The sequence below is a fragment of the Zasmidium cellare genome (assembly GCF_010093935.1).
Source record: "Zasmidium cellare ATCC 36951 unplaced genomic scaffold M409scaffold_30, whole genome shotgun sequence".
NCBI classification, from domain to species: domain Eukaryota; kingdom Fungi; phylum Ascomycota; class Dothideomycetes; order Mycosphaerellales; family Mycosphaerellaceae; genus Zasmidium; species Zasmidium cellare.
This window is the reverse complement of record NW_022986974.1, coordinates 102,028-124,640: the sequence shown is the minus strand read 5'-3', so window position 1 is coordinate 124,640 and position 22,613 is coordinate 102,028. Positions and strand designations below refer to the sequence as shown.

Here is a 22,613-nt window from a genome sequence, read left to right as displayed (position 1 = left end):
AGTTGGCCGTGGTGACTAGCCACAGCGATACTCGGCGAGGTGAAGTGGAGATAGGACGCCTGGTTTAAGCTCGTCGCCTACCGACCAATGAGAAGGCAAAAAATAATGTCGAGGTGAATCAAACGCCGACAGACGATGTCGATGAGAAGAGCAAAGAAATCGGGACAGAAAAATTGGTTGCAAGCTCAACGGGTGGGCACGCAGCCAGACCCGGAGCAAAAGAAGGATCAAAAGATCGTATTCTGGTGAGTCGTAACTCTCTCGACTATAAACCATCATCCACACTTCAAAGCATCTCGTCCAAAATCATCGTAATATCAACGCGTGTTTGCAGTTCTATCTCTCTTGCTGCATCTAAGCAGCCGCGGCGACGGCCTGAGCTTGGCGTCTCTCGAAATCGAGAACACGCTCAAGGACACCGTGGGCACCCTCCTGCTTCATCTCACGGGCGATGTCCTTGAGGCCGAGCTGCTCATCAGTCCACATAGGCTCGACAGCAGGCGCGTTCTTCTCTCCAACACCAATAAAGCCACCCTCGGCAGCCCACTCAGAGGTGCGCTTGAGACTAAGCTCATCCCAGACACTCACGAGTGCGCCTACGAGATGCTCGCGGAACTCCTTGACGTGGCCTGGGGTTGGGGTAATGCGGAGACGCTCCTGGCCGACTGGAACGGTGGGATAGTTGATGGCCTGGACGTAGATTTGATGCTTCTCGAGAAGGAGATCAGATGCCTTCTTGGCAAGCTCGGCATTGCCAACGAGAACTGGAATGATGTGCGAAGGGTTTGGCATGACCGGAATATCGCGCTCCTCAAGTGCAGACTTGACTGCCCGAGTGTGGAGCTGTTGCAGACGGCGGTCGCCCTGGTAAGCCATCTGGTACTCAATGGCAGTCTTGGCACCTGCCATGGTCGCTGGTGGGAGGGAAGTTGTGAAGATGAAACCTGGAGCCAATGATCGGACAGTATCCACCATCTTTGCGGAGCCCGCAATGTATCCACCAACGCATCCGTAAGCCTTGCCCAGAGTGCCAGTGATGATGTCAACACGGTCCTGGACGGTGCCCTTGGTGTTCGTGCCGCTCGCGTATACGTCGTAGTCGAGATGCTCAGCAACTCCAGCGCCGTTTGGCCCGTACATTCCAACAGCATGGACTTCATCGAGGAAAGTGATCGCTCCATACTTCTCGGCCAAATCGCAAATCTCTTCAATCGGTCCAATGCTGCCGCACATGCTGTACACGCTCTCAAAAGCAATTATCTTGGGCACATCTGCGGGAAGCGAAGCCAGCTTGCTCTCCAAGTCGGCTGTATCGTTGTGCTTGAACACCAGCTTCTTCGCTCCGGAATGGCGGATGCCCTGAATCATGGATGCATGGTTCATGCTGTCGCTCAGAATCACACAGTTGGGAAACTTGCTTCCAAGAGTCGCCAGTGTAGCATCGTTGGCAACGTAGCATGAGGAGAAGACAAGGGCAGACTCCTTGGCGTGGAGTTGGGCCAGAGTGCCTTCCAATGCCATGGCGTGCTGATTGTGTCCAGAAATGTTACGTGTGCCACCAGCGCCAGAACCGTACATATCCAACGTCTCGTGCATCTTTTTCAAAACCTGTGGGTTGCGACCCATTCCAAGGTAGTCATTCGAGCACCAAACATCCACACGCTCTTCCTTGGTCGCCATGTGTGCCTTGGGGAACTCCTGCGCCAAACGGTTGATGTTGTTGAAGTAGCGGTAAGATTTGTCCTTGTGCTTCTTGTCCAACTCATTCTGGTAGAACCCCTCGTAATCAAACCGAGCAGCCTGCGGTGGGGGTGGCGGGGTGGAGAGGGTTTCTCTGTTCGGCGTGGGAGTCGCAGCAGATCTCGCATTCGGTGGGCTATAGGGAGGATGGTCGCGGCGAATCTGGTGGACATCGACAGCTTGGGCCTCGTTGGGTCGGGTTGTGTGCAAGTTGGCTCGTGGGACTTTGGCGTGGTAGGCGCGGCAGCCACCAAAAGCACCGGCGAGGGCGGAGTTGCCATTGCGGGCGCTCTGGACGGACAAAGCCTTTCCCATGACGGGGCAGCGGCGGGCGATGATCTGGAGGTTGCTCATGGCACCGCCACCGGGAGCAGCGTGCTGCATGGTGGTGCTGGTGGACATGGAGCGCAGGGTGGCGGGCGACGTCTTGTTCAGGAACGGACACATGGCCCGCGACTGGCGGAGGAGAGTCTCCATGGCTGAGGGTGGTGTCGTGGTGTTCGGTGGCAGTGGTGAGGAGAGACAATGGGTGGTGGGCGAAAGGGACAGGGAGCGAAACAAAAGCAGACGAATGTGGCCCTCAGCTTACTTTTATGCCAACCGCAGCACATCCGGCCTCGACCACTCTGCATCCAAGTCGGGTGTGGGGAAGCGTGCCTTAGCGTCGGTATAAATTGGAATGAAAGCAAATGGCGTGTAATCAATGCTGCTCCCATTCGTCTGTCGATTCTGCTCTCGACAACCCGCAAAAAGCATCGCAGCACTCACTTCCAGCATTCAGAAATCGGCAAACACGGCTATGTGCCTGGCGACAAATGACACCCTTCCGATTGGACAGAAAGACACCACTAGCCCCGCTATTTTCCTCTTCCAGACAAACCTTGTTCTTACGTCACCCTCGACTGCGCAGCTCATGCCTCGGTCTGGCATAGGTCGCACTTTGGACGTGCAGTAGCAACACTCAAAGCTGCACTCTTGGACGAGCCAGCTGTTCTTTTTCACCAAGCCACATTTCGCTACCCCGCTGGCGGATGGCGAAAGAGGAAGACGTGGCGATCAGTAGATCGGAGATCTTTTCCGCTGAGGCGGATGCATACCTACCTTCTTTTGCATATGCCGGATGCGACCTCACCTGCTCAAAAGCGTGCTGCTCGACATACGAAGCGCATACGAACAGCAATAACTCGTTGGCTAATCTTTGAGGGCGCTTGGAGGCGTTGCCGCGAAAGACCCAAGATCCCTGTAGGGCAAGAAATTCTAGGAGAGATGCGACGGGACCTTCTACGAAAGTCCTAGGAGGTAGTCGGACCAAAAGCCCTTTATCACTCTCAGATGTGACTTGATGCCTCCCAAAACGTCCATCGTCATCTCAGTTATCGATGGGCATATTCTGAAGGTCCCTCCAATCACACTGCCTCTCGAGATAAGCCACTGGAAACACGCGGTCTACGATGCATGCAATCATTCGCTACTCTTCCTCTCGGATGAGATGGAAGTCAGGCTCTGGAAATGTATGAAGAGATTCGACAAAGACGGATAGACACCGACCATTACGGTGGCTAGCCAAGGCAAACCGAATTCTAACCCATTACGCACCGCATAGCTTTCAAAGCATCGACCCATCAACCGTCCTCGCCAAATTTTCCACAAACAGCGACTTCCTCAACATCGCCACAAGCCATCCAGGCAACTTGAAACTCCCAAAATGCCCCGTCCCACCCTTTTTCCCGATTTGCACACCCATCATGCCTAACAGACTCATTCGTCAGCATCAAACACATTCGGGCCAAAAACCGTCAACGCTTACCTGTTGTTGAGACTTTATAAGGAACGGGCGTCTTCCCGCTCAAGGTAAGGACCATGTTCTTCGCCATGTGGAGGGACTGCTTATCGACGAACCAGAACTGAGGGGGCTCGGCGTCGGAGACGTCACCTATAGCGAAGACGCCGTCTGCGTTTCTGACGGCGAGGTACTCGTCCACTTTGATGAAGCCGTTGGCGTCGAGGAACTGCGCGGGGACGTAGGATGAGTTGGGTTGGACGCCGTATGTGGGGATACAGAGGTCGGCGACGACTTTCTCCCCCTTGGACGTGGTGAGTTCCTGCCGGCCGTCGGGGAGGTCGGTGATGGTCTCGATGCTCGTGGAAACCCTGACGTCTACGTTGAGTTTTTGGAGCTGCTTCAGTGCCGTTTGGGATACGCTGGCTGGTCGGCCTTCGAGTACGGCAGCCGCCCTGGAGAACTATATCATGTGGGTTTAGCGACGATCATACTTTATGTCCCAAACAACTCACAAGATAAATCTTCTTCGCAGCACCATACTCCCCACTCAGTTCACCGGCAATCTCCACGCCCGTCGGCCCCGCCCCAAGCACAACAATTGTCTCAGCACCCTTCACACGCTCCTGCAGGCCACGCAAAGCCTCCCGCGTACCCTCCGTCGACCCCAAAGACTTAAACGGCATCCCCTCCCTCGAACTCGACCCCGTCCCCACTATCAAAAAATCATACCGCAGCATCCTCTTTTCCCCAACCCCAGCACCATCAACACAAACCTCCAGCTCCTTCCCCTCAACATCCACCCCCACTGCTTCCCCAACAACAACCTCCACCCTCACAGCCGGATACCCCTTGAACCCCTCCGCAATCGGCAGGAACAGCTTCTCATCCTCAAATTGTCCCGGCATCACCGCGCGCGGCGCCGCGATGTTCCAGTAAAAGTGCGTGTCACGTGAGACGAGGGTGATTTTGAAGGGCGCGGCGGTGGTTTTGGAGGCTTGTTTGAGGATGCGGTGGGCGGTGCTGATGCCGGCGAAGGAGCCGCCGATGATGATGATGTGCTTCATGGGGTTGGTGGGGAGGGGTGGAGGGGATGGGAGGAGGAAGTAGTTTGCTGTGAGGAGGTGAAAGGTGGCGAGGAGGAGGGATTGGAGGGATTGGAGGGACATGGTGGATGCGGCGAGATTGAGGCATTGCCATTGGTGATGCTGCAATATATCGCTATTGAGACGAACGGGGCTTATCAATCCGCGCACAATGTCTTTGCTCTGCTTATAGAGCGTCCTTTGTGTAGAGGAGTCGAATGCGGACGCCTTGCAGCCACAATCAAGCGTGACAATCAACGCAGCCTTGCTTCAGGGAACGGCAGCATATCGTTCCGATCACCTGCAACCACCTGTTCGAGCTCCAGACATTGACCAGATATAGGCATTCGGATGAACATCTCTCCTTTTCTTGGCGGTGGTTATTGAAGCACAGCTCCGTAAAATCGGCAGGGCTTACTCAGTTCGGCAAGTCGGCGTTAAGCCTTGCCGACGAGGCGTTGGAAAAGTCGTCGAGCGCAACTATAACATTTAGTAAGGAAAAAAGTGGCAATGGCTGCACTGTTCATGGCTGATGGATGTCGTCGTAGTCGCTTGCAGGATCTCGCCGTATCTTGGAAGAAAAAGGAGCCGGGTGCACAGCTGAAGTTGTGTTCTGCCAGGTCTTTCCTTCGCCTCGCTAACATGAAGATTTTCTCACAGGGCCACGGTGGTTTCCGCCTTGGGATAGACTCACGAGTCATCTGTCATGCTACTCTCCGGGAAATAGAACCGATCTGCCAACGCAAATCAGCCCAGCAAAAAAACAGCACGGGCCCACCTGGAACCTCCCCAGCCCATTCGGAATCAACTTCTCCTTTGTATCATACACCCACAGGATCCAAGACCCGTGTCTTCTTCAGCTGCGGCTTGTCACTGAGTGTCAAGAGGAGAGTTCGATTGGCCTCGAGGGTGACGTGCGTGGTGCTGAAACCGCTGCCGGGGATATAGAGGTATAGAGTTTGGATGGGCGTTTGTTGCTGGTAGCCCGCGAGGATGATGGCGGAGGTGGAGGCGTAGTGTGTTTCGTATACGCCTGCGTAGCTCAGAGCTTGCTGGAGCTAGGTGTCGCGTAGGTTGATGAGCGTTTCGGGTTGGGAAGTGATGATTTGGAGGGTCGTATTGGCGAGGGCGCTGTCTTGGGTGAGGTTGAGCTTTGGAGGTTAAGTGTATGTTACGGCATAGAGGCCAGCGCTGGAGAGGATACTTGCGGCGCGGTAGCGGTCTGCGTAGATGGGGTTCTGGATCTGTGAGATGAGGCGGGTGACGAGAGAGACCTTTTGGCGGGAGATGCGATGCGGAAGAAAGCTCCATTGGGTGCCAGACTTGTCAACTCCGACGTTTGATTGCGAGCGTTGACTTCCTCACTACGAGTGAGAGTCTGCAGCTTCCAGGCATTCTGAACCTGAATCTGATACACAGCCTTGAGTTCTTCGGTCGTGTCCTCAAGCACCAACACCCTCACCAGCATCGTCCCATAACTACTGCGGAAGTTCGGCGATCCCTCCATACCCCAGCGACTGCAATATCGCATCAGCGTCCACATACTGCGGTTCAGCGTAGACGTCCTCCGCAAATCAAAGGAGGTACTTGCCCGAGACATTTTGATTCGCAGATCCAGTCTCTACGATGGCAGGTGCTCTTCGTGGATGAGCATCACAATCGGCTGACGATGCCTTCATGTCGTCTTGTTGCGATGCAGTCCTCTGCAGACCCTAATTCTGGAACACAGATGTCCGTGTTGTTGTCGTGTCTGACAGACGTAGTCGTTCGAGCCTGCCCATGAGCGGTGTGGTCGAGATACTCCTCCTTGCATCGTTCAAGTCGGCCGCCGTTGCCGTGTATCATGAACTCGTCAGCTTGTGCAGTATGCTTTCCTTCTACGTAGGGTTCGAGTGGTCACTACTTACCTGTTGTGTCCGTTGATTTGCCTTGCAGGTCCTCTCTTGACAAACAGTTCATGATGTCCTGGTAGACTTCTTGCGCACAGGCTCACTACCTGGTGATGCGCCCATGCACCATCTCAGCAGAAGTATCTTCTCATGTGGTTCGCAGGTCTTCTTCAACTCGTCTCCCTGGTTCGAACATCGTCTCGGTGTGCCTGCTTTCAAGGTGTTCAGTCCTTCTTGCTTGAGGGTGGCGACTTACCTCCATAATCGACTCTCTCTTTCCAAGACTTGAAGAGCCATCGTCCTCGCCGCTCTTGCAAGTAAACAATGTGTGCTGCGCCTCTCCCATCCCAAGTACAAAACTCCGCGCTCCTCATCTTCCACTTCAGACTTCTATCCTCATCCTCGCCATCCTCGCTCACGTCCTACCAGCGTGTCCTACCCTTCCTTTCCCAACTCTTTCTCGGTTCTCATGAGCAACACCCATCGAACACTCCATCCCACATCTTGCACCAACCTCAGGCTCGATTCAACTCCGTCACCGGCCTCAGCTCCTTGGCCATGACGGACACCAGTCTCCCAACATCCGCCTTCAGCCTTCTTGTCATCACCGGCCGACGACATCGAACGATCGAGCCTCCTCTCTCCCACAAGACGCCTCCCGTCCCTCCCACACACCACCACGCCGCCGATCGCCTGGTCTGCCGCGCATCCCGAAGGACGCATTTGCAAACAGACAGAAGGTGGGGAAGCACACTGATATCATTGTATCACTTTCACGGTTTACTGAGCTTCGGCGTTGATGACACCTCCACACTGATGATCGTGTCCCCCACTCAGCTTCGGCTGAACCCTTTTTTCTTCACAGGAAAGAGTCCCAGATTTGGTCAGCAGAACCACCGACGGCGGGAGGTGGATGGTTCGAGGGTGGTCGGAGGAGAGAGCGAGATGGTTGGCTTAAATGTGCCCAGTTCATGTACACGGAGACCTCCGAATCTGTTCGCAGATCTTGCAATACCAACTCTCGTCGGATGGTGCTTGCTGCTTTTTGTTTTCGTCACCGGTCTCTTTCCCTTTATGTTTCTCTGCACTTCCAGTCTCTCCAGCCCGTCATCGTGCCCATCGATCGCTGGTCTGCCGCGCGCCGGGGCGCATGTGCAAACAGACTCAAGGTAGGTGATTGGGATGGTGATGAACACCGGCTTGTTACGACTTCGAAGTGATGTTGGTGTGGGTTGCTGGTTGCCACAATGCCGACATCGATGTAGGCCTTTCATTTTTAGGAGCACGGCCAGGGGCTTCATCCACAGAAATCGAGGGCACGAAAAGGCGGTTTGGAGAGGCCAGGAGGTGCTTGAGGCTGGGGGCGGGAGAAGTTGCGTTCCAGACCCAGCTGATACACTTGAAGACCTCAGAATTATTCGGCAGATGCTGAAGAGACCAGCTCTCATTGGATGGCTCGCATCGCCTTCTTCTCATCACTGATCTCCGCCGTGTATCCAACCTCGTCCGCCGTTGCCATGATGTTCCACCTTCTCAACTCGAGCCTGCCTTGTATCGACCAACCACCGCGCCTACCGCGTGCCCGACGGAGCATATTGGCAAGCAGGCGCGAAGCATGTTGAAGACATCCAAGCTCCGTCGTTAAGGCGGCTGATTGCACAAACTGCCGCCGACTCTTGTGCGCGCCCGGACCTGGTGATTTGTCAAGCTTGTACGTCTTCGCTTCGTGGTTGAGATTGTTTTTTGAACCGCAGATCTCTCTCCACAATGGTCGGTGATACAACGCAGGTCGAGCGTGTCCGCGAAGTTGAAACTGTCAGCGCAGTCATCGCAAGATGAATGGCGACCATAGGTTTTGATGGAGCCTTGCAAGCCCCCGTGAGTCAATCGCCAGCTGGTTGGCACTTGCATGGCTTCCATCTGGACTGGCCACCATCATCTCACTCATCTCCATCCCTTTCAATGACACCAAAACCACAACTCCCATCTCCCAATCGCTGCGTCTTTCGCCATTTCGAGGACATTCGCAAAAAGACGCAAGGCGTCGTACACAAAGGACGCTTTCACGGCTTGATGCGTCGCAGAGCTTGGCTTGCGCTCGGTGGAAGGGTATTTCTTCTGAGTTTTCGTACCTTTGCTGGTCCCCGTGGCTGATGTTCAACACCAGGCCACAGCGATTGGGCGGTCGAGGTGGGATTCGCGCGTCGTTTTCGAGAGGGTTGAGGTGGATGCGATGTCGGAAAGTAATAATCTGGGTGGAGAGAGAGGCAGAGAGAGAGAGGGCGAGAGAGAAGAAATGGAACATTTTGAAGGTGAGAAGGAGATTTTGACGAGAGTGCGACACGGAAAATGGGAACCATGGTATTGGGTAAGTGCCAAGCTTGCTGAGTAGTATCGCAAGTCGCGTCGAGCCAATCGAATGGTAATCATGGATTTCTTCAAAACCTACTTGAATATCGTGTATGCTATCTCTCCAATACGTCTCTTTTGAATACTCGTGATGTCGTAGTCCCCAACAGGTCGCCAAGACTTGCTCTCCTCCGCGTGGTTGCTCAGGAACGCCAGAGCTCAACCACAACACCACTCTAATCCACCAAAAAATATGCTACGGAGCCAGAGCACACTGTTCTGAGTCTGGTACTACTATTTCTCTCGTTCAAAACCAGAGTATGCGACTGTTGTGCCAGGACAGGAGTAGACATCGTTGGAATTCATCTCGTGCCTTCCTAATCCGGTCGCTGCAAAAAAGCCACGTCACCCTCCACTACCTCCCTCCACCACCCGACTCCCGATGACCTCACCTACCTCACCTCGCTGCCGTCCCTGGCAGAAGTTTCCAGAACGCCCGCGGCCTCCATACCGCGCGTAAGAGTCATCCTGGCCAGCGCACGGATCACATACTGCCCCGACGCCAGCTATATAATCGCCGCAAATTCCCCTCCAACTTCCTCCTTCCTTTCTTTCCACAACAGCAGCGGGCAGCGCCACCAACTCCCATCGCACCAACTCCCCTCGCGCCCCTGCCAGCACCACCTGCACCCCCAGCCCCCTTCCCCCTTGTTCCCTTAACATGTCAGGCAGTCACCCAGAGTGCGTGTGTCGGCCTCGAGGCACCGAGCCTGCGAGATGAGGCACACTGCCATTGCTTCGGCATGTCTCGGGTTTACGCCTTTCCAAGGCTATAAAAGTGCTGCACCATGTCCCCGTCACCCATCGCTTCTTGTCCGTATATAGGTAGATAGAGCCCAGGGGGCTAGAGTCTCAGGCATGGCTATGCTGAGAGCAAGAGGAGGCCATCAGCTCCCCGACTTCGGTCTGGGCTCTGAAGACTTCGAGCATATCAATGGTTCATTCAAATAGTTTGCGTATTCAATGTTGTTTGTTCATCTTCACGTCTTGCCGCTGTCTTCACGTTCGTCGCACGTCGCATGTCGCGTTCTTTCGCTGGCCATTCTCATGAACGTCGTCGCCGTCTTCACGTTCGTCGCATGTCGCATGTCGCGTTTTCGCTGGTCATCCTCATCAACTTCGTATCCGTCGTATCAACCCGCAAGCAGCTCGTATTCCTCGTATAATCCAGCAGACAGATCGTACTCCTCATATCATCCAGCATACCATACAGTCGAAATAATTGCTTCCGCCCTCGACAAGGTAAATACTATCCAAGACACTTTGTACTGTCGCCGTCTATCAAGGGTCGCGCACTTCTTCCATCTACTTCTCCGCTCACGTTCGACCAGCAGCATCACCCGAGCATCCCATACCATCAAAATTCACACCTGGTATCTTGGAAAAACGTGAAATATATCAAAGACGGCCCTTTATATCGCAGAGAATCAAGAGGTGACGTTCAGGACAGGGATGCCACGCCGTTACTTTCACGCCCAATCAATTTCCAACGGACCGGCCACCGTCGCAATCCTTCCCAACCTTGGTATACGCTAACAGCGTCTCCACCGTACCCAACATCGACATCACCTCGAGCTCGATACATACGTACTTCTCTCCCTGATCACCCCCATCCGCCCACCATGCTCCTCCTCGGCCTGACGGGCAGCATCGCAACCGGCAAATCCACCGTCTCCCAAATCCTCCAAGCTCCGCCCTACAACCTCCCGATCGTAGACGCCGACAAGATCTCGCGGCAAGTCGTCGAGCCAGGAACGCAAGGATACAAGAAGATCGTAGAGACTTTCGGGCCTTCAACGCCAGATCTTCTCCTTGAGCCTACAGTAGAGAATGGCGGCGAGCGTGGACATAATGGCAAGGGCAGGCCGCTGAACCGCCCGGCGCTGGGTCGGAGGGTGTTTGGCGAGGGAAGAGATGAGGATCGCAAGGCGTTGAATAAGATTGTGCATCCGGAGGTGAGGAAGGAGATGTACAGGCAGATGCTGTTCGCATACCTTCGAGGCAGCTGGGCGGTGGTATTAGATGTTCCGTTGCTGTTCGAGTCTGGCTGGGAGCCGCTCTGCGGGACTATACTGGTCGTTGCGGTGCATGACCCGAAGGTGCAGATGCAGCGGCTTATGGCGAGAGACTCGTTCTTGACGGAGGAAGATGCGAAGAACCGTGTTGCGGCACAATGGGACGTGAGGGACAAAGCCGAGAGGTGTTTGAGAAGAGGCGACAAAGCCGGCGTGGTTGTTTGGAACGATGGGGATAAGGGCGATTTGAAGAGGCAGATTGATCAGGTCATGACAAAGGTGAAGGCGGGCAGTCCGCAGTGGTGGGCATGGTTGCTGTTGCTCTGTCCACCGCTGGCAGCGATGAGCGGAGGCTGGAGCTATGTGAGGAGTTGGTGGATCAAGAGGCAGTGGGAGCAGGAGAAGCAACGTGAGAAGGCGAAGCTATGAACAGTGAGACTGGACGTCTTGTGTATAGCTATGATATGATGTTATGATACCCTGAAGTAAGTGTGAATGAACCGCCAGCAAGACCACCAGTATTGCTGCGGCGGCACCTCTGTCACATGTAAAACCACAAGCGGATGGCAGACCCACTTCCAGAAGCATCTTCACCATCTTCATGTTCCGCCGCCGAAGTCGTTTCTGCTCTCTTCCACCACTCCATGTCTCGCGGCAGCTGCGACTTCCAGGACCTGACTTCAACACAGTGACGAACAGCGCACCGCCGACCACTGACCACCGAAACATCTGAACCTCGACTGGTTCCTCTCTTCAACACCTCAACACCAAAGCCCGCATGACGACAGCCGTGAGCAGCGCCAGCGACTTGCAAGAGCGACTCGCTTTCTTGCTGAAGTCAAATTCACCACACCGAATCCAACCAAAGCATGACTTGAACTTCTCGAATCTGGCACCAGAAAACTATCGCGATGGATGACACCCAATCCTACATCGACGACCGCTGCCCGACAGTCTGGGGACCGCCTTCAGCAAAACCTCGAGATGTCCTTTACGAAGCCACGCCACACAGGCAGGAGCAGCCCACTCATCAAGATGTGCCTCGATCACTGCCAGCAGGCCTCAATGGCGTAGCTCCGAGAGAGGGCCGCCGAGTCAAGCCAATCGATGGCGCGCTTCTTCGCAAGCTGTTTCAAGCGACGATGGAGCAAAAGCGGCGAGTTGCAGAGAGGGAAAGAGCTGCACAGCAAGGTTACGGCGATATAAGGAATTCTGCAGACGAAGAGCCAGCTCTGAAGGGCTTCTATGTACCAAAGAGCTATCACCCCAGCGCGAAGGGCGGTGAGCGAGTGGGAAAGGAGAAGAGCAAAACGCGTCCCCAGAATAAGACGAAAAAGGAGACAACAGACAAGAAAGTAGGAGCAGAGAAGAAAGACAAGAAGAAAGCTCCTGCGAGTGTGGCGCCAGCTGCAGCAGACTCGCCAGTCTCCGATGTTTTGCAAGAAGAACATGAGGGTTCAGCGCAGGATGACGACGTCAAGGCATCTTCAGAAGTGCGACCTGAACCAGAGACACAGAAGGCAACACGGAAGGAAAAGTCAAAGCGCAAGGGAAACCAAGGCCCGAGCCAAGGACAGGAACAGCCGGCAAACAAGCCAAGCAAGAAGGAAAAGAAGAAGCAGAAGCAAGCTGAGAACTCAAAAGCAAATTCGGGTGCAGAAACAGCAGAGGCGCTCATGTCGGGTGGTCTTTTGGCAGAGAACAACGAGACGAGCTCAAACCGAGACGGCGCGGCACACCTGGACGACTTTATCGAAGTAGGCGAAGGTCGGTGCCAGTCGTGGGAGCAGAAAGCGCCCGAACCACGCTCACCTTCAAGAGCAGGTACAGTCCACCTTCAGCCTACCGTCGAGTCAGTGACATCCTCAAGATCGAGCAAGCGTGGCAAGATCTCCTCAAAGCCCCAGTCAACAAGATCAGTACCCCATGAGTCTTTCCCAACAGCAGAGCCCTGGTCTACAGAAGTCGATAAGCCTGCCACCTTTGTCAGCTGGGAAGAGATCGGACAAGGTGTGGTAGGTGAGGATGTAGTCAGGGTCGCCTTGAGGATCGCATCGTCGAAACACAGCTCCAAGGCTCGGTCAGGGAATGTCTTTGAAGGATTCGATCATGCTTGGGATGTACCAGAAGAAGATGAGGTCGTTTCTAGGCACCATTCTTCGAAGACTGAAATGAGGCATGCTTCGGACAGAAGTTCAAAGGGCCACCGATCGAAAGGTCGACATTCGAGGCATTCGAGACATTCTCGAGTATCACATCACTCACAGACGCCTGTCGGAAACGGTGAGCACCAAGATCAATTGTGGCAAGAAGAAGAGCCGGCCAACACTAGATCGAAGGCGTCGAGCAGGAGAACAGTGGTACCAACTGTGGCGAATGACATGGACCCTTGGACGCAGGGCGGCCTAGATGAGGTTGCCTCTCGACAAAGCTCCTCCAAGCACGGCTCAAGAGTTCGTTCACAGCTGACTTTCGAGGAAGTTGGAGAAGGTTGGGCTGAAGCTCCCCCGGAAGTGCTAAGATCTGGGAAATCGGCAGTGTCAACCCATTCCAAACCGTTCTCTTTTCATGAGACTCGAGGCGCTAGTCAAGCGTGGTCTCAGCGGAGTTCAGAGAGAGAGCGGCGATCTACTGCCGGCACCTTCGAGGAGATCGGGAAAGGCTGGAAGGATCCAGATGGTGTTGAAGCCCTAGCTCGCAGTCGTCAAACCAGTCTTCGGTCACGAGAGGTATCAAGCCACGCATGGAATGCTCATGAGCAGGGTCAAAGTGAGTCAGGGCCTCCTCAATCTGGACAGGACTCAGAGAAAGGCAACGGAACATGGGAAGAGATCGAAGAGCATACCTCTGCCGTTCGCTCGACCGAATCTGCCGGGCGTTCGCACAGCACGAGCCATTATGAGAGAGATCGTGAAGAAGTACGACCGACAGTCTTCGCCGGCAAGGGCTGGATCTCACCTCACCCTCTGAGCCGCTCGCCCACCGAGATGGCATCTCCGCCTCAATCGAAGATCGTCCTTCCCAGTCAGGCGTACCCACACGGCGCAACCATGACCTATGAGCAATGGCAAGCATTGCAGGAAGAAGGGATGCGTCGAAACATCTCCCCGACAGAAAGCCATCTAACCATCAATGCGAGACGTGCTCAGAGTAGGCATAGATTTGCGGGTTGGGGAGCGCATTCTTCTGACGGGCATCGCTTCGAGGAGAGCATTCGCGAAGATGAAGCTGAGGCTTCTGTGAGTGGCCCTGCCAGCTATCGTGTACCGAGCATGGACAGTGAGCGGAGCAGTGGTGGGTTGTTGTCTGATGAGCGTCCACCAACCCAGGAGGATACGTATGTCCACGACCTAGCTCACAAAAGCACCTGGGGAGGGACATGGGAAGAACAGCATGCGTCAGAGCGGAGCGAGCAAAGTAGACAACACAGCCGGGTGCAGACGCTCTCTGAATGGTCGCACGAACACTCCGGATCGAAGCAAGCTCATGATGGATCTGGACTGACTGGCGAGGGTGGGAGTCGGGACAGCAGTCGACCAAGCAGCCAGCACGATAGCGATCACAATCTACACCGCAGTAGTCGACAGAGTAGAAGGCAGAGTGGTAGCCACAGAAGCAGTCGACACAGCAGTCACAAGCACAGCCATCACAGTGACAAGCGGTCAGAGTCTGTTCGAAGTCAACCGCAGTCAGTCGGCTGGGGCAGGCTCTCTCTTGGGACTGCTAGATCTCGGAAACCAAAGCGCCATGAGAGTGAGAGTCACAAGAGCCATCGTAGCAGTCACCATACGGGTCGACGCTCATCATCATACCAGAGCAAGACCGTATCGGACGACTCGAAAGCGTCTTCCCACGACACTGGGGAGAGTGGTCACACCACACGGCACAGTGACGGACATAGCAGCCACCGGCACAGTCGACACAGCAACGACCGTTCGGCATCGGCTCAGAGCGAGGCTCACGCAGCAGACTCGACTCAATCACCGCATTCCTCCGTCAATTCCCGCCACAAGTCCAGCCATCACAGCAGCAACCATCGAAGCCACCGCACCTCTCACCGCACTCCATCCGCCCAAAGCAGTGCACGCCCAAGCTCCATCCACCACGCCTCAGCAGCATCCATGAGCTCCAACGAGCGCATGCAAGAAGTCATGGAAGAAGGCCGCAACGTCTGGAGCGACATCCCTCAATACGACGGCACCGTATCGGATCGCGAGCAGTACATCGAGCGGAGCGATCTCTCCGCCATCCCGACGAGTCAGTTGTATTGGAAGAGGTATCGAGGGGATGGGGAGGATAGTGGGGTTGAGAGGTGGGAATAAACCCACTGCGTAGTTAGTTCGAGCAGCTTAGACAATCAGAAACCACTGTTACATTAAGTCATCCCAATAGCTTCACCTTGTCGAGCCCATGGTCTTCTAGCGCCTCGTAGATCTCACCGTTGCAGTAACTGCATGCTTCGTTGTGCCAAGGGACTGAATCTTGTCAGATATGGTACTTGTACATACATGTGCCTTCGAGATGATTAGTGACGACAAGACATACGAGATTTACGAGGTGGCTCTTTAGGCCGCTGTTGCAGATGTGTATCTCAAGGTGCTGGCATCTATTCTCGGCAGAACTGGAAACAGAGATATCGATCTCATGCGTCGATGTGCCTTAAATTGTTCGAGATCTGTATCGAAACCCACAAGTCGATCGAATACATTCGCTCCAGCTCCAGCAGACTCGTATCCAAGGAATGACGACCGGATCAAATCTCACGTCACGTAACCCACCCACGCTCCCAACCCTAGTCCCAGACCAAAACATCATCTAAAACCTCGCGAAACTGTCACCTCACGTGGCCCATCTTGACTTCTTCCTAATCGGGGAGTTGCATTGCCGGGGCCACGCACAAGCGGCCGGCTTGCATCTTGCGTATCTGCCGAGACAAGGATGCCCTCCATCGCGACATGCACGATCTCCACCACACATTCCATGCAACTGCCAAAACAAGACAAGGCCAGCGACGTGGTTTTGATTAATCGACCATTCACGTCACGAAGAATTCCGCGTCATCGTGCAGGCATCAACCCGGGATCCTGCATTTCCAGCTTCATGGGGTGCGGCGAGATCTTGAATATCTCGCTTGCATCTCGCATCGCCCGAGACCACGTCGCTGGTGGATGTGAAGTGGAGATATCTTTGGTGCATGCATTGAGCCGCGAGTAGGAGCCAACGAATTGATGAGGAAAAAACTTGAAACTGATGCGTGGGAATTGTGTGCGGCACGTGGATGAGATAGGCGGTGCGTGGGGCGTGGTGTTGATCGTATATAAGGCGAGTGGCCCTTTTGGAAATAGGTCTCGATTGTTCTAAAGCGACGTCGTCGACTTGTACGGAAAGAAGGAACGAACGATCGCACGAGCAGCAGCCGATCCTACATCGCTACTTCACGGGCAAACTTTCATCATGGAAATCGGATCAGAACGCCTCCTCCTCCGCCCCGTAACCGAAGACGACCTCGACGCTTTCCACAAACTTCAATCCAACTATGAAGTAACCAAATGAACGTAAGTCCACCACCTCTCTCAACCCACAACATCGCATGTGCTAACATTGGCTTCAAGAAAACAAGGCCCCACCAAATCCTTCCAACAATCCGAACAAATGCTCGACGACCTCCTCGTCCTCGTCAACATGATGGCGGAATGGAGCCACTCCTCCCAACCCGTCATCATCCACGCCATAACCCTTTCCCCACACAAAACTCTCATCGGCCTAATAGGCACCTTCCGCCCGCGCGAGATCGGTTTCTCGTTACATCCCGACTACTGGGGGAAGGGGTGTGCGACCGAGGCGGTCAAGGCGTTTTGTCGGTGGTATTTGGGGACGTATCGCGGGCAGGTGCTTTTTGCGAAGGTCGATCGGGGGAACGAGCGGAGTGTGAGGTGTTTGACAAGGAGTGGGTTTTCGCCGGCGAAGGAGGTTGAACTGGCCGGGGATGAGGCTTATGCGAAGGATCGAGAGAGGGAGACTTGGTTGTTGAGGGTTGGATAGCGGGTTCCTTCGGCTTGTGGAATGCTTCGAGTGTCCGGCGTTGTGGAGTGTCTGGAACTTCTGAGCGGATATGTCCCTGGGGACATTTCGCACTCTTGTCAGATCGTAATCGATTCGATTTTATCTCTCAGCGCAGGTGTCCGAGTCGACGCTCGATGGATATATACGTGGCCTAGTCAGTGAGCAAACGTCGGAGAGAGGTGTTCTTCTTCATTGAGTTGATGCGGATGGTATCGATCTTCATACTTGAATGGCGCAAGTCAAGTCATGCTTCACATCTCGAGAATGAGGCTTTTGTTTCTACGTAGGCCTTCCTGCGCATTGATTAGCGCACTGCATAGCTGGCACAGGGGCGGAACTCCAATACCTACCTCTCGATTCACTGTCCGTTAATGAACGTGCCTGAGTTGCAAATCTTCATAATCGTCCACAGGTCTGCGTTCTGTATGGGCTAGGATAGACTCACTGCACAAGAGAGATGGGAACGACAGCCCAGGCCCCTGGGCTTGTTTCTCGATGCTTCATACCACAAGCACCCTGTCATTATCGTGCGTTCTACCTTGATAGTCCGCAGTCATATACATACCATGGCATACGCTTCTCGGGTCCAATTGGAAGAAGGAGAACAAGATTGCTGCTGAAGAAGCCCCGTAATGGTACATTGCCATTCCTCGAACTCGTACTTGAATATGGGAAGCATGCTTTGCCAGACCTGCTGTCGAAGAACCGCGTGCAGCGGCAAGTGTTTGCTGCTCGTGAAGACCACATGCAAGGCTGCACGCTGGTCAATAGTAGCAGTGTGCACTATTGTCTTCTTGCTCGCCCTGCACTTATTAGCAAGGCTTGATCGACAGCAACATACATTTCCACAACACACACCACACACCGCGAGCTAGAGACCAGAGACTCAGAGACCCAGAGACGAGAAACTAGCAGCCGGTACAATAGACCACGATGTCAACCACCAAGTTCACCAAGATCCTGACCAAAGCCAGAGTGGGCACCGTCAAGAGGAACGGCCAAGATGTAGCTGTATCAGTCGCCACTCGAACAGATAAGTGGTTCCGACCAACCGAGATGATCCAAACCCAAGGGCCGCGATTCATCGCCGTTATTGAGAAGAACCCCGACAAGATAACCCCAGGCACGAAGGAGGCAATTCTGAGGTATGTGAAACTATCCGGTTGAGTGACATTAGCTGATCAGATCCAGGGACATAGAGCATTCCAGCGAGGAGGATCCGAAAGTGCATTTCAGCGCCATCCTGATGCCACAGGTTGCTCCAGACAACGAAATCCCGGAAAATGGACAGAGTGCATACTTCTACACGGAGAAGTGAGACGTGGGAATTGGGGAGGCGAGAGTGTTGATGACTTGATTGCTTTATGACATCCTGCAAGGCTGGACCTTGCTATGAGCGAAATGATGTTGAATACTGGCGTATGGGAGCGGAGTGCTTACTTGCTACATTTGCGACGAGTTGCTTAATCGAAGTCTTTCTCCAGCAGAGTATGAAAGTCCAGGCCGACCAAAGGAAATTTGTGCGTGTTGTGTCGAGCCTCAGTAGTGAGAGAGTGTGATGTGCAACTCATTATGTTCAGGTAGAATTGAACCACTCATCTTCTAGCAGTTCTCCAACGGTCGGTCTATCCCTTGGATCGATTTTCATGATCTTCAGCAAGAACTTCTTGTCTTCTTCCGACACTTCCCTTGTGGTGATGTTGCGAAAGGGTAGAGGATTGTCCTTGGTGTTCTCGACGACATATGTCAAGACCTCGAGCCGATCCTCGTCCGCAATCTCTGTGTACTTGATGGGAGGCGGGCCAAAGAACTGGTTTTGCTTCATCAGAATCTTGAGATCGTACTCATCATGGTCGACCGGAACGTCTGGTCGAAGAAGGTTGAAATTGCCTCCGTATATGAGACTGATCATCTGCCAAGAGTTAGTGACGACTCTTCACTCAATACCTCTTGCGCAAAAGCCGGTCGTACCGTCGCCCCGAATGACCACACGTCGGTAGGTCTGGCCCACTGCATCTCAAGAATTGCTTCTGTGCTTCGAAACAGGGCGGTGCCAATCATGTCGCCATCTTTGGCATGCTTGGAGTCTTCTTGCACGGTAGAGCCGAGGTCGGCTAGTTGAACATCGGTGATCTCCTTGCTTAAAGGATCGAAGTTGACCAGGATGTTATCTGGTTTGACATCTGCGCTTGATATGTTAGACTGAGCTCCAATCCATGCAAGCGCAATGCTGACCGGTATGCACATAGCCATCGTCGTGAATCACCTGCAGCGCCTTCAAAACCCCGGCTCCCACACGCTTCGACTCAGACCTGGTCACAGGCCCGCGAGCCGAAGTGCGAAGAGTGTCATCCTCGAGCCATTTGAGAACAAGTGCCGGCCATTTGCTTCCGTTCTCCAATTGCACTTCATCCAATAAAGGCCGGATATGTGGAGTCCGATCCTGGAAACGAAGAAGCGCAGTACGCTCGTAGCCCGTGCGGAAATGGTCCACCCACTTCACGATGACGTTTTGCTCGATCTGCTGATTACTTCGTCGCGTTAGCATCCATTGGCTATCTGTCGATGGAAATCATATCTCGAATATTGACTTACACGCCGAGCCATACCGAGTCTTGCAGCTTGCGCGTCAGCTTGTAAGAGCCCACCCGACCCTTGAGCACCTGGCCGACTTGGAACATCAGTCAAAGAGAATCTTGCTGTGTTCAGTGCCCGAGAGCTGTGTTAGGCGAATAAGATTGATAGTCGATGTAGTGTTGGCCTAGGAGTAGTTACAGCATTTGGTTTCGCCAAGTTTCTTCGCATTGTTTCACGCAGATTCGCAGTCATGAGCATTCGCTCGTGATCTTACCGGTGCGCACAGCCTTCTGAGGCTTCAATGCGTGAACTGTGTTCGTTGGAAGCAGGTCGCAAATATGTCGACTTGCGAGCATTGCTGCTGATTTCCAACAATTTGCTATGAGTTGCTGGAGTGCTTGTCGGACGCGGAAGACGAGGAGGTGAAGTGGGAACCCTTTTGAGTTGCGGTTCGAGAGTCGGGCCGTGCCGTGGAGCTTGGCTTGGCGGAACCAGCGAGCTTGTGGCAGCGTCGTCACTTGATGGCGGGCGGTATACAACTGAAGGCTGCAAGATAAACCACTCCCGCCACCAACCCACTCCGCCACAATCTCCTGCGAACCTTCTACAAAAGACTGATCAGACCTGTTCGACCACGACCATCCACGTCCTCCGCGCACCCAAACCGCATACCGCAACCCTCCTGAACACCGCCTGCCATGGCGCAGACGAATCCCAACGCGTGAGCCGCTTCAACTAATACCTGTATAATGGGGAGGAAGGCTGATCGTGGATAGGATAAACGTGAACGACCCTGGACTCATCACTCTCGTCAACAAACTCCAGGATGTCTTCACCACAGTTGGCGTACGTGTCCCGCAAGCCACCGAAACAGCCCAAGGAAACGTGCTGATTGCCCATACAACAGGTTCAAAACCCCATCGATTTGCCCCAAATTGCCGTCGTTGGATCGCAATCTAGCGGAAAGAGTTCGGTGTTGGAGAACATTGTTGGGCGAGACTTGTAAGAGCGGCGTTCACATATTTGAGGGTACCTGGCATACTAACAACCTCTAGCTTACCACGAGGCACCGGTATTGTCACGAGGAGACCGCTGATCCTACAACTCATCAACCGAGCGGCATCACCAAAGACGCAAGAGAATGGCGTACCCAATGGCGAGAAGGTCGAGGGGACAACAGACAAGGAGGCCAATACAGATGAGTGGGGAGAGTTCTTGCACATTCCTGGGCAGAAGTTCCACGACTTCAGCAAGATCCGAGATGAGATTGTGAAAGAGACCGAGAGCAAGACTGGGCGGAATGCGGGCATTTCGCCAGCACCCATCAACCTGCGCATCTACTCGCCAAACGTGCTTACCTTGACGCTCGTTGATTTGCCTGGTCTAACCAAAGTGCCCGTGGGTGATCAGCCCAGGGATATCGAGAGGCAGATCAGGGAGATGGTGCTCAAGCAGATCTCCAAGCCGAACGCCATCATTCTTGCCGTGACTGCAGCGAACACTGACTTGGCCAACTCGGACGGTTTGAAGCTTGCAAGAGAAGTGGACCCAGAAGGTCAAAGAACAATCGGTGTGCTCACGAAGGTGGATTTGATGGATGAGGGCACAGATGTGGTGGACATTCTGGCAGGCCGCATCATCCCTCTCCGATTAGGCTACGTTCCTGTGGTCAACCGAGGACAACGAGACATTGAGACGAAGAAGGCCATCTCATATGCCCTCGAGAACGAGAAGAACTTCTTCGAGAACCACAAAGCCTACCGAAACAAGGCTTCCTACTGCGGAACACCATACCTCGCGCGAAAGCTCAACCTCATCCTCATGATGCACATCAAACAGACCCTGCCAGACATCAAAGCCCGCATTCAAGCTTCGCTGCAGAAATACTCGGCTGAGCTTCAGCAACTAGGCGACAGCATGCTCGGCAACCCAGCCAACATTATTCTCAACATCATTACCGAGTTCTCGAACGAATACCGTACAGTACTGGAAGGTCACAACGCAGAGCTATCCTCAGTCGAACTTTCTGGTGGTGCCCGTATCGCGTTTGTATACCACGAACTTTACAGCAACGGTGTCAAGGCCGTGGATCCATTCGACCAAGTTAAGGACATCGATATCCGAACAATTCTCTACAACTCATCTGGATCTTCGCCCGCGCTCTTCGTCGGCACCACCGCATTCGAGCTCATTGTCAAGCAGCAAATCAAGCGTCTCGAGGATCCATCACTCAAGTGTGTTAGCTTGATCTACGACGAATTGGTGCGGATATTAGGACAACTGGTTAACAAGCCACTCTTCCGAAGATATCCAGCACTTAAGGAGAAGCTACATGCAGTAGTCATCTCCTTCTTCAAGAAGTCCATGGACCCCACCAACAAGCTCGTCAAAGATCTCGTCGCCATGGAAGCCTGCTACGTCAACACAGGCCACCCAGACTTCCTCAACGGCCACCGCGCCATGGCCATCGTCAACGAGAAGCACAACGCATCCAAGCCTGTCCAAGTCGACCCCAAGACCGGCAAACCTCTACCAGCAGCAGCCCAGCCTCCGCGATCAGCAAGCCCTAGTCTGGATCTGAACGGCGCGGACGGCTCGGGTTTCTTTGGATCGTTCTTCGCCAGCAAGAACAAGAAGAAGATGGCAGCCATGGAAGCTCCACCACCAACGCTCAAAGCCAGCGGCACGCTCAGCGAGAAGGAGACGCAAGAAGTCGAGGTTATCAAGCTCCTCATCACGTCCTACTTCAACATTGTCCGGAGGACGATGATCGATATGGTGCCCAAAGCTATCATGTTGAACCTTGTGGAGTGAGTACCATGACATGCAGAACCCCAAATCAGTGACGATGCTAATGATTGATGTCTAGACACTCCAAAGACGAAATGCAACGCGAACTCCTCGAGCAAATGTACCGCACGCAGGAACTCGACGACCTGCTCAAGGAGAGCGACTACACGATCCGGCGGCGGAAAGAATGCCAGTCCATGGTCGAGTCGCTCAGCAAGGCCAGTGAGATTGTCAGCCAGGTGCAGTAAACGTCGCCAGTACCTCA

At 53.9% G+C, this 22,613-nt stretch overlaps 10 protein-coding genes across 10 annotated transcripts; 5 read left to right on the top strand and 5 right to left on the bottom strand.

Moving 5' to 3' along the window:
- Nucleotides 1-354: 354 nt before the first annotated feature.
- On the bottom strand, nt 355-2,217 carry M409DRAFT_68405 (uncharacterized protein; the record flags this gene model as incomplete). The annotated part of the gene is made up of 1 exon (XM_033817826.1): nt 355-2,217. One exon carries the CDS (start codon nt 2,215-2,217, stop codon nt 355-357), a length of 1,863 nt encoding a protein of 620 aa, XP_033664348.1.
- A 1,129-nt stretch (nt 2,218-3,346) lies between these two features.
- M409DRAFT_57364 (uncharacterized protein) lies at nt 3,347-4,689 on the bottom strand (the record flags this gene model as incomplete). The annotated part of the gene is made up of 3 exons (XM_033813611.1): nt 3,347-3,489; nt 3,548-3,983; nt 4,036-4,689. 3 exons carry the CDS (start codon nt 4,687-4,689, stop codon nt 3,347-3,349), a joined length of 1,233 nt encoding a protein of 410 aa, XP_033664347.1.
- A 737-nt stretch (nt 4,690-5,426) lies between these two features.
- Nucleotides 5,427-7,217, bottom strand: M409DRAFT_57363 (uncharacterized protein; the record flags this gene model as incomplete). The annotated part of the gene is made up of 6 exons (XM_033813610.1): nt 5,427-5,663; nt 5,810-6,122; nt 6,513-6,547; nt 6,591-6,703; nt 6,751-6,916; nt 6,996-7,217. 6 exons carry the CDS (start codon nt 7,215-7,217, stop codon nt 5,427-5,429), a joined length of 1,086 nt encoding a protein of 361 aa, XP_033664346.1.
- Nucleotides 7,218-7,938: 721 nt separating this feature from the next.
- Nucleotides 7,939-9,566, bottom strand: M409DRAFT_57362 (uncharacterized protein; the record flags this gene model as incomplete). The annotated part of the gene is made up of 4 exons (XM_033813609.1): nt 7,939-8,307; nt 8,627-8,878; nt 8,944-9,099; nt 9,300-9,566. 4 exons carry the CDS (start codon nt 9,564-9,566, stop codon nt 7,939-7,941), a joined length of 1,044 nt encoding a protein of 347 aa, XP_033664345.1.
- Nucleotides 9,567-10,525: 959 nt separating this feature from the next.
- Nucleotides 10,526-11,347, top strand: M409DRAFT_68404 (uncharacterized protein; the record flags this gene model as incomplete). Its single annotated transcript, XM_033817825.1, has 1 exon — nt 10,526-11,347. The coding sequence occupies one exon, from the start codon at nt 10,526-10,528 to the stop codon at nt 11,345-11,347; it is 822 nt and encodes a 273-aa protein (XP_033664344.1).
- Nucleotides 11,348-11,829: 482 nt separating this feature from the next.
- Nucleotides 11,830-15,240, top strand: M409DRAFT_57360 (uncharacterized protein; the record flags this gene model as incomplete). Its single annotated transcript, XM_033813608.1, has 1 exon — nt 11,830-15,240. The coding sequence occupies one exon, from the start codon at nt 11,830-11,832 to the stop codon at nt 15,238-15,240; it is 3,411 nt and encodes a 1,136-aa protein (XP_033664343.1).
- Nucleotides 15,241-16,570: 1,330 nt separating this feature from the next.
- Nucleotides 16,571-16,960, top strand: M409DRAFT_57359 (uncharacterized protein; the record flags this gene model as incomplete). The annotated part of the gene is made up of 1 exon (XM_033813607.1): nt 16,571-16,960. One exon carries the CDS (start codon nt 16,571-16,573, stop codon nt 16,958-16,960), a length of 390 nt encoding a protein of 129 aa, XP_033664342.1.
- A 954-nt stretch (nt 16,961-17,914) lies between these two features.
- M409DRAFT_26066 (uncharacterized protein) lies at nt 17,915-18,299 on the top strand (the record flags this gene model as incomplete). Its single annotated transcript, XM_033807944.1, has 2 exons — nt 17,915-18,126; nt 18,173-18,299. The coding sequence occupies 2 exons, from the start codon at nt 17,915-17,917 to the stop codon at nt 18,297-18,299; spliced, it is 339 nt and encodes a 112-aa protein (XP_033664341.1).
- A 258-nt stretch (nt 18,300-18,557) lies between these two features.
- On the bottom strand, nt 18,558-19,662 carry M409DRAFT_68403 (uncharacterized protein; the record flags this gene model as incomplete). Its single annotated transcript, XM_033817824.1, has 4 exons — nt 18,558-18,893; nt 18,953-19,164; nt 19,217-19,512; nt 19,577-19,662. The coding sequence occupies 4 exons, from the start codon at nt 19,660-19,662 to the stop codon at nt 18,558-18,560; spliced, it is 930 nt and encodes a 309-aa protein (XP_033664340.1).
- Nucleotides 19,663-20,256: 594 nt separating this feature from the next.
- On the top strand, nt 20,257-22,596 carry M409DRAFT_68402 (uncharacterized protein; the record flags this gene model as incomplete). Its single annotated transcript, XM_033817823.1, has 5 exons — nt 20,257-20,279; nt 20,335-20,404; nt 20,466-20,560; nt 20,614-22,368; nt 22,428-22,596. The coding sequence occupies 5 exons, from the start codon at nt 20,257-20,259 to the stop codon at nt 22,594-22,596; spliced, it is 2,112 nt and encodes a 703-aa protein (XP_033664339.1).
- Between the last annotated feature and the right edge of the window lie 17 nt (nt 22,597-22,613).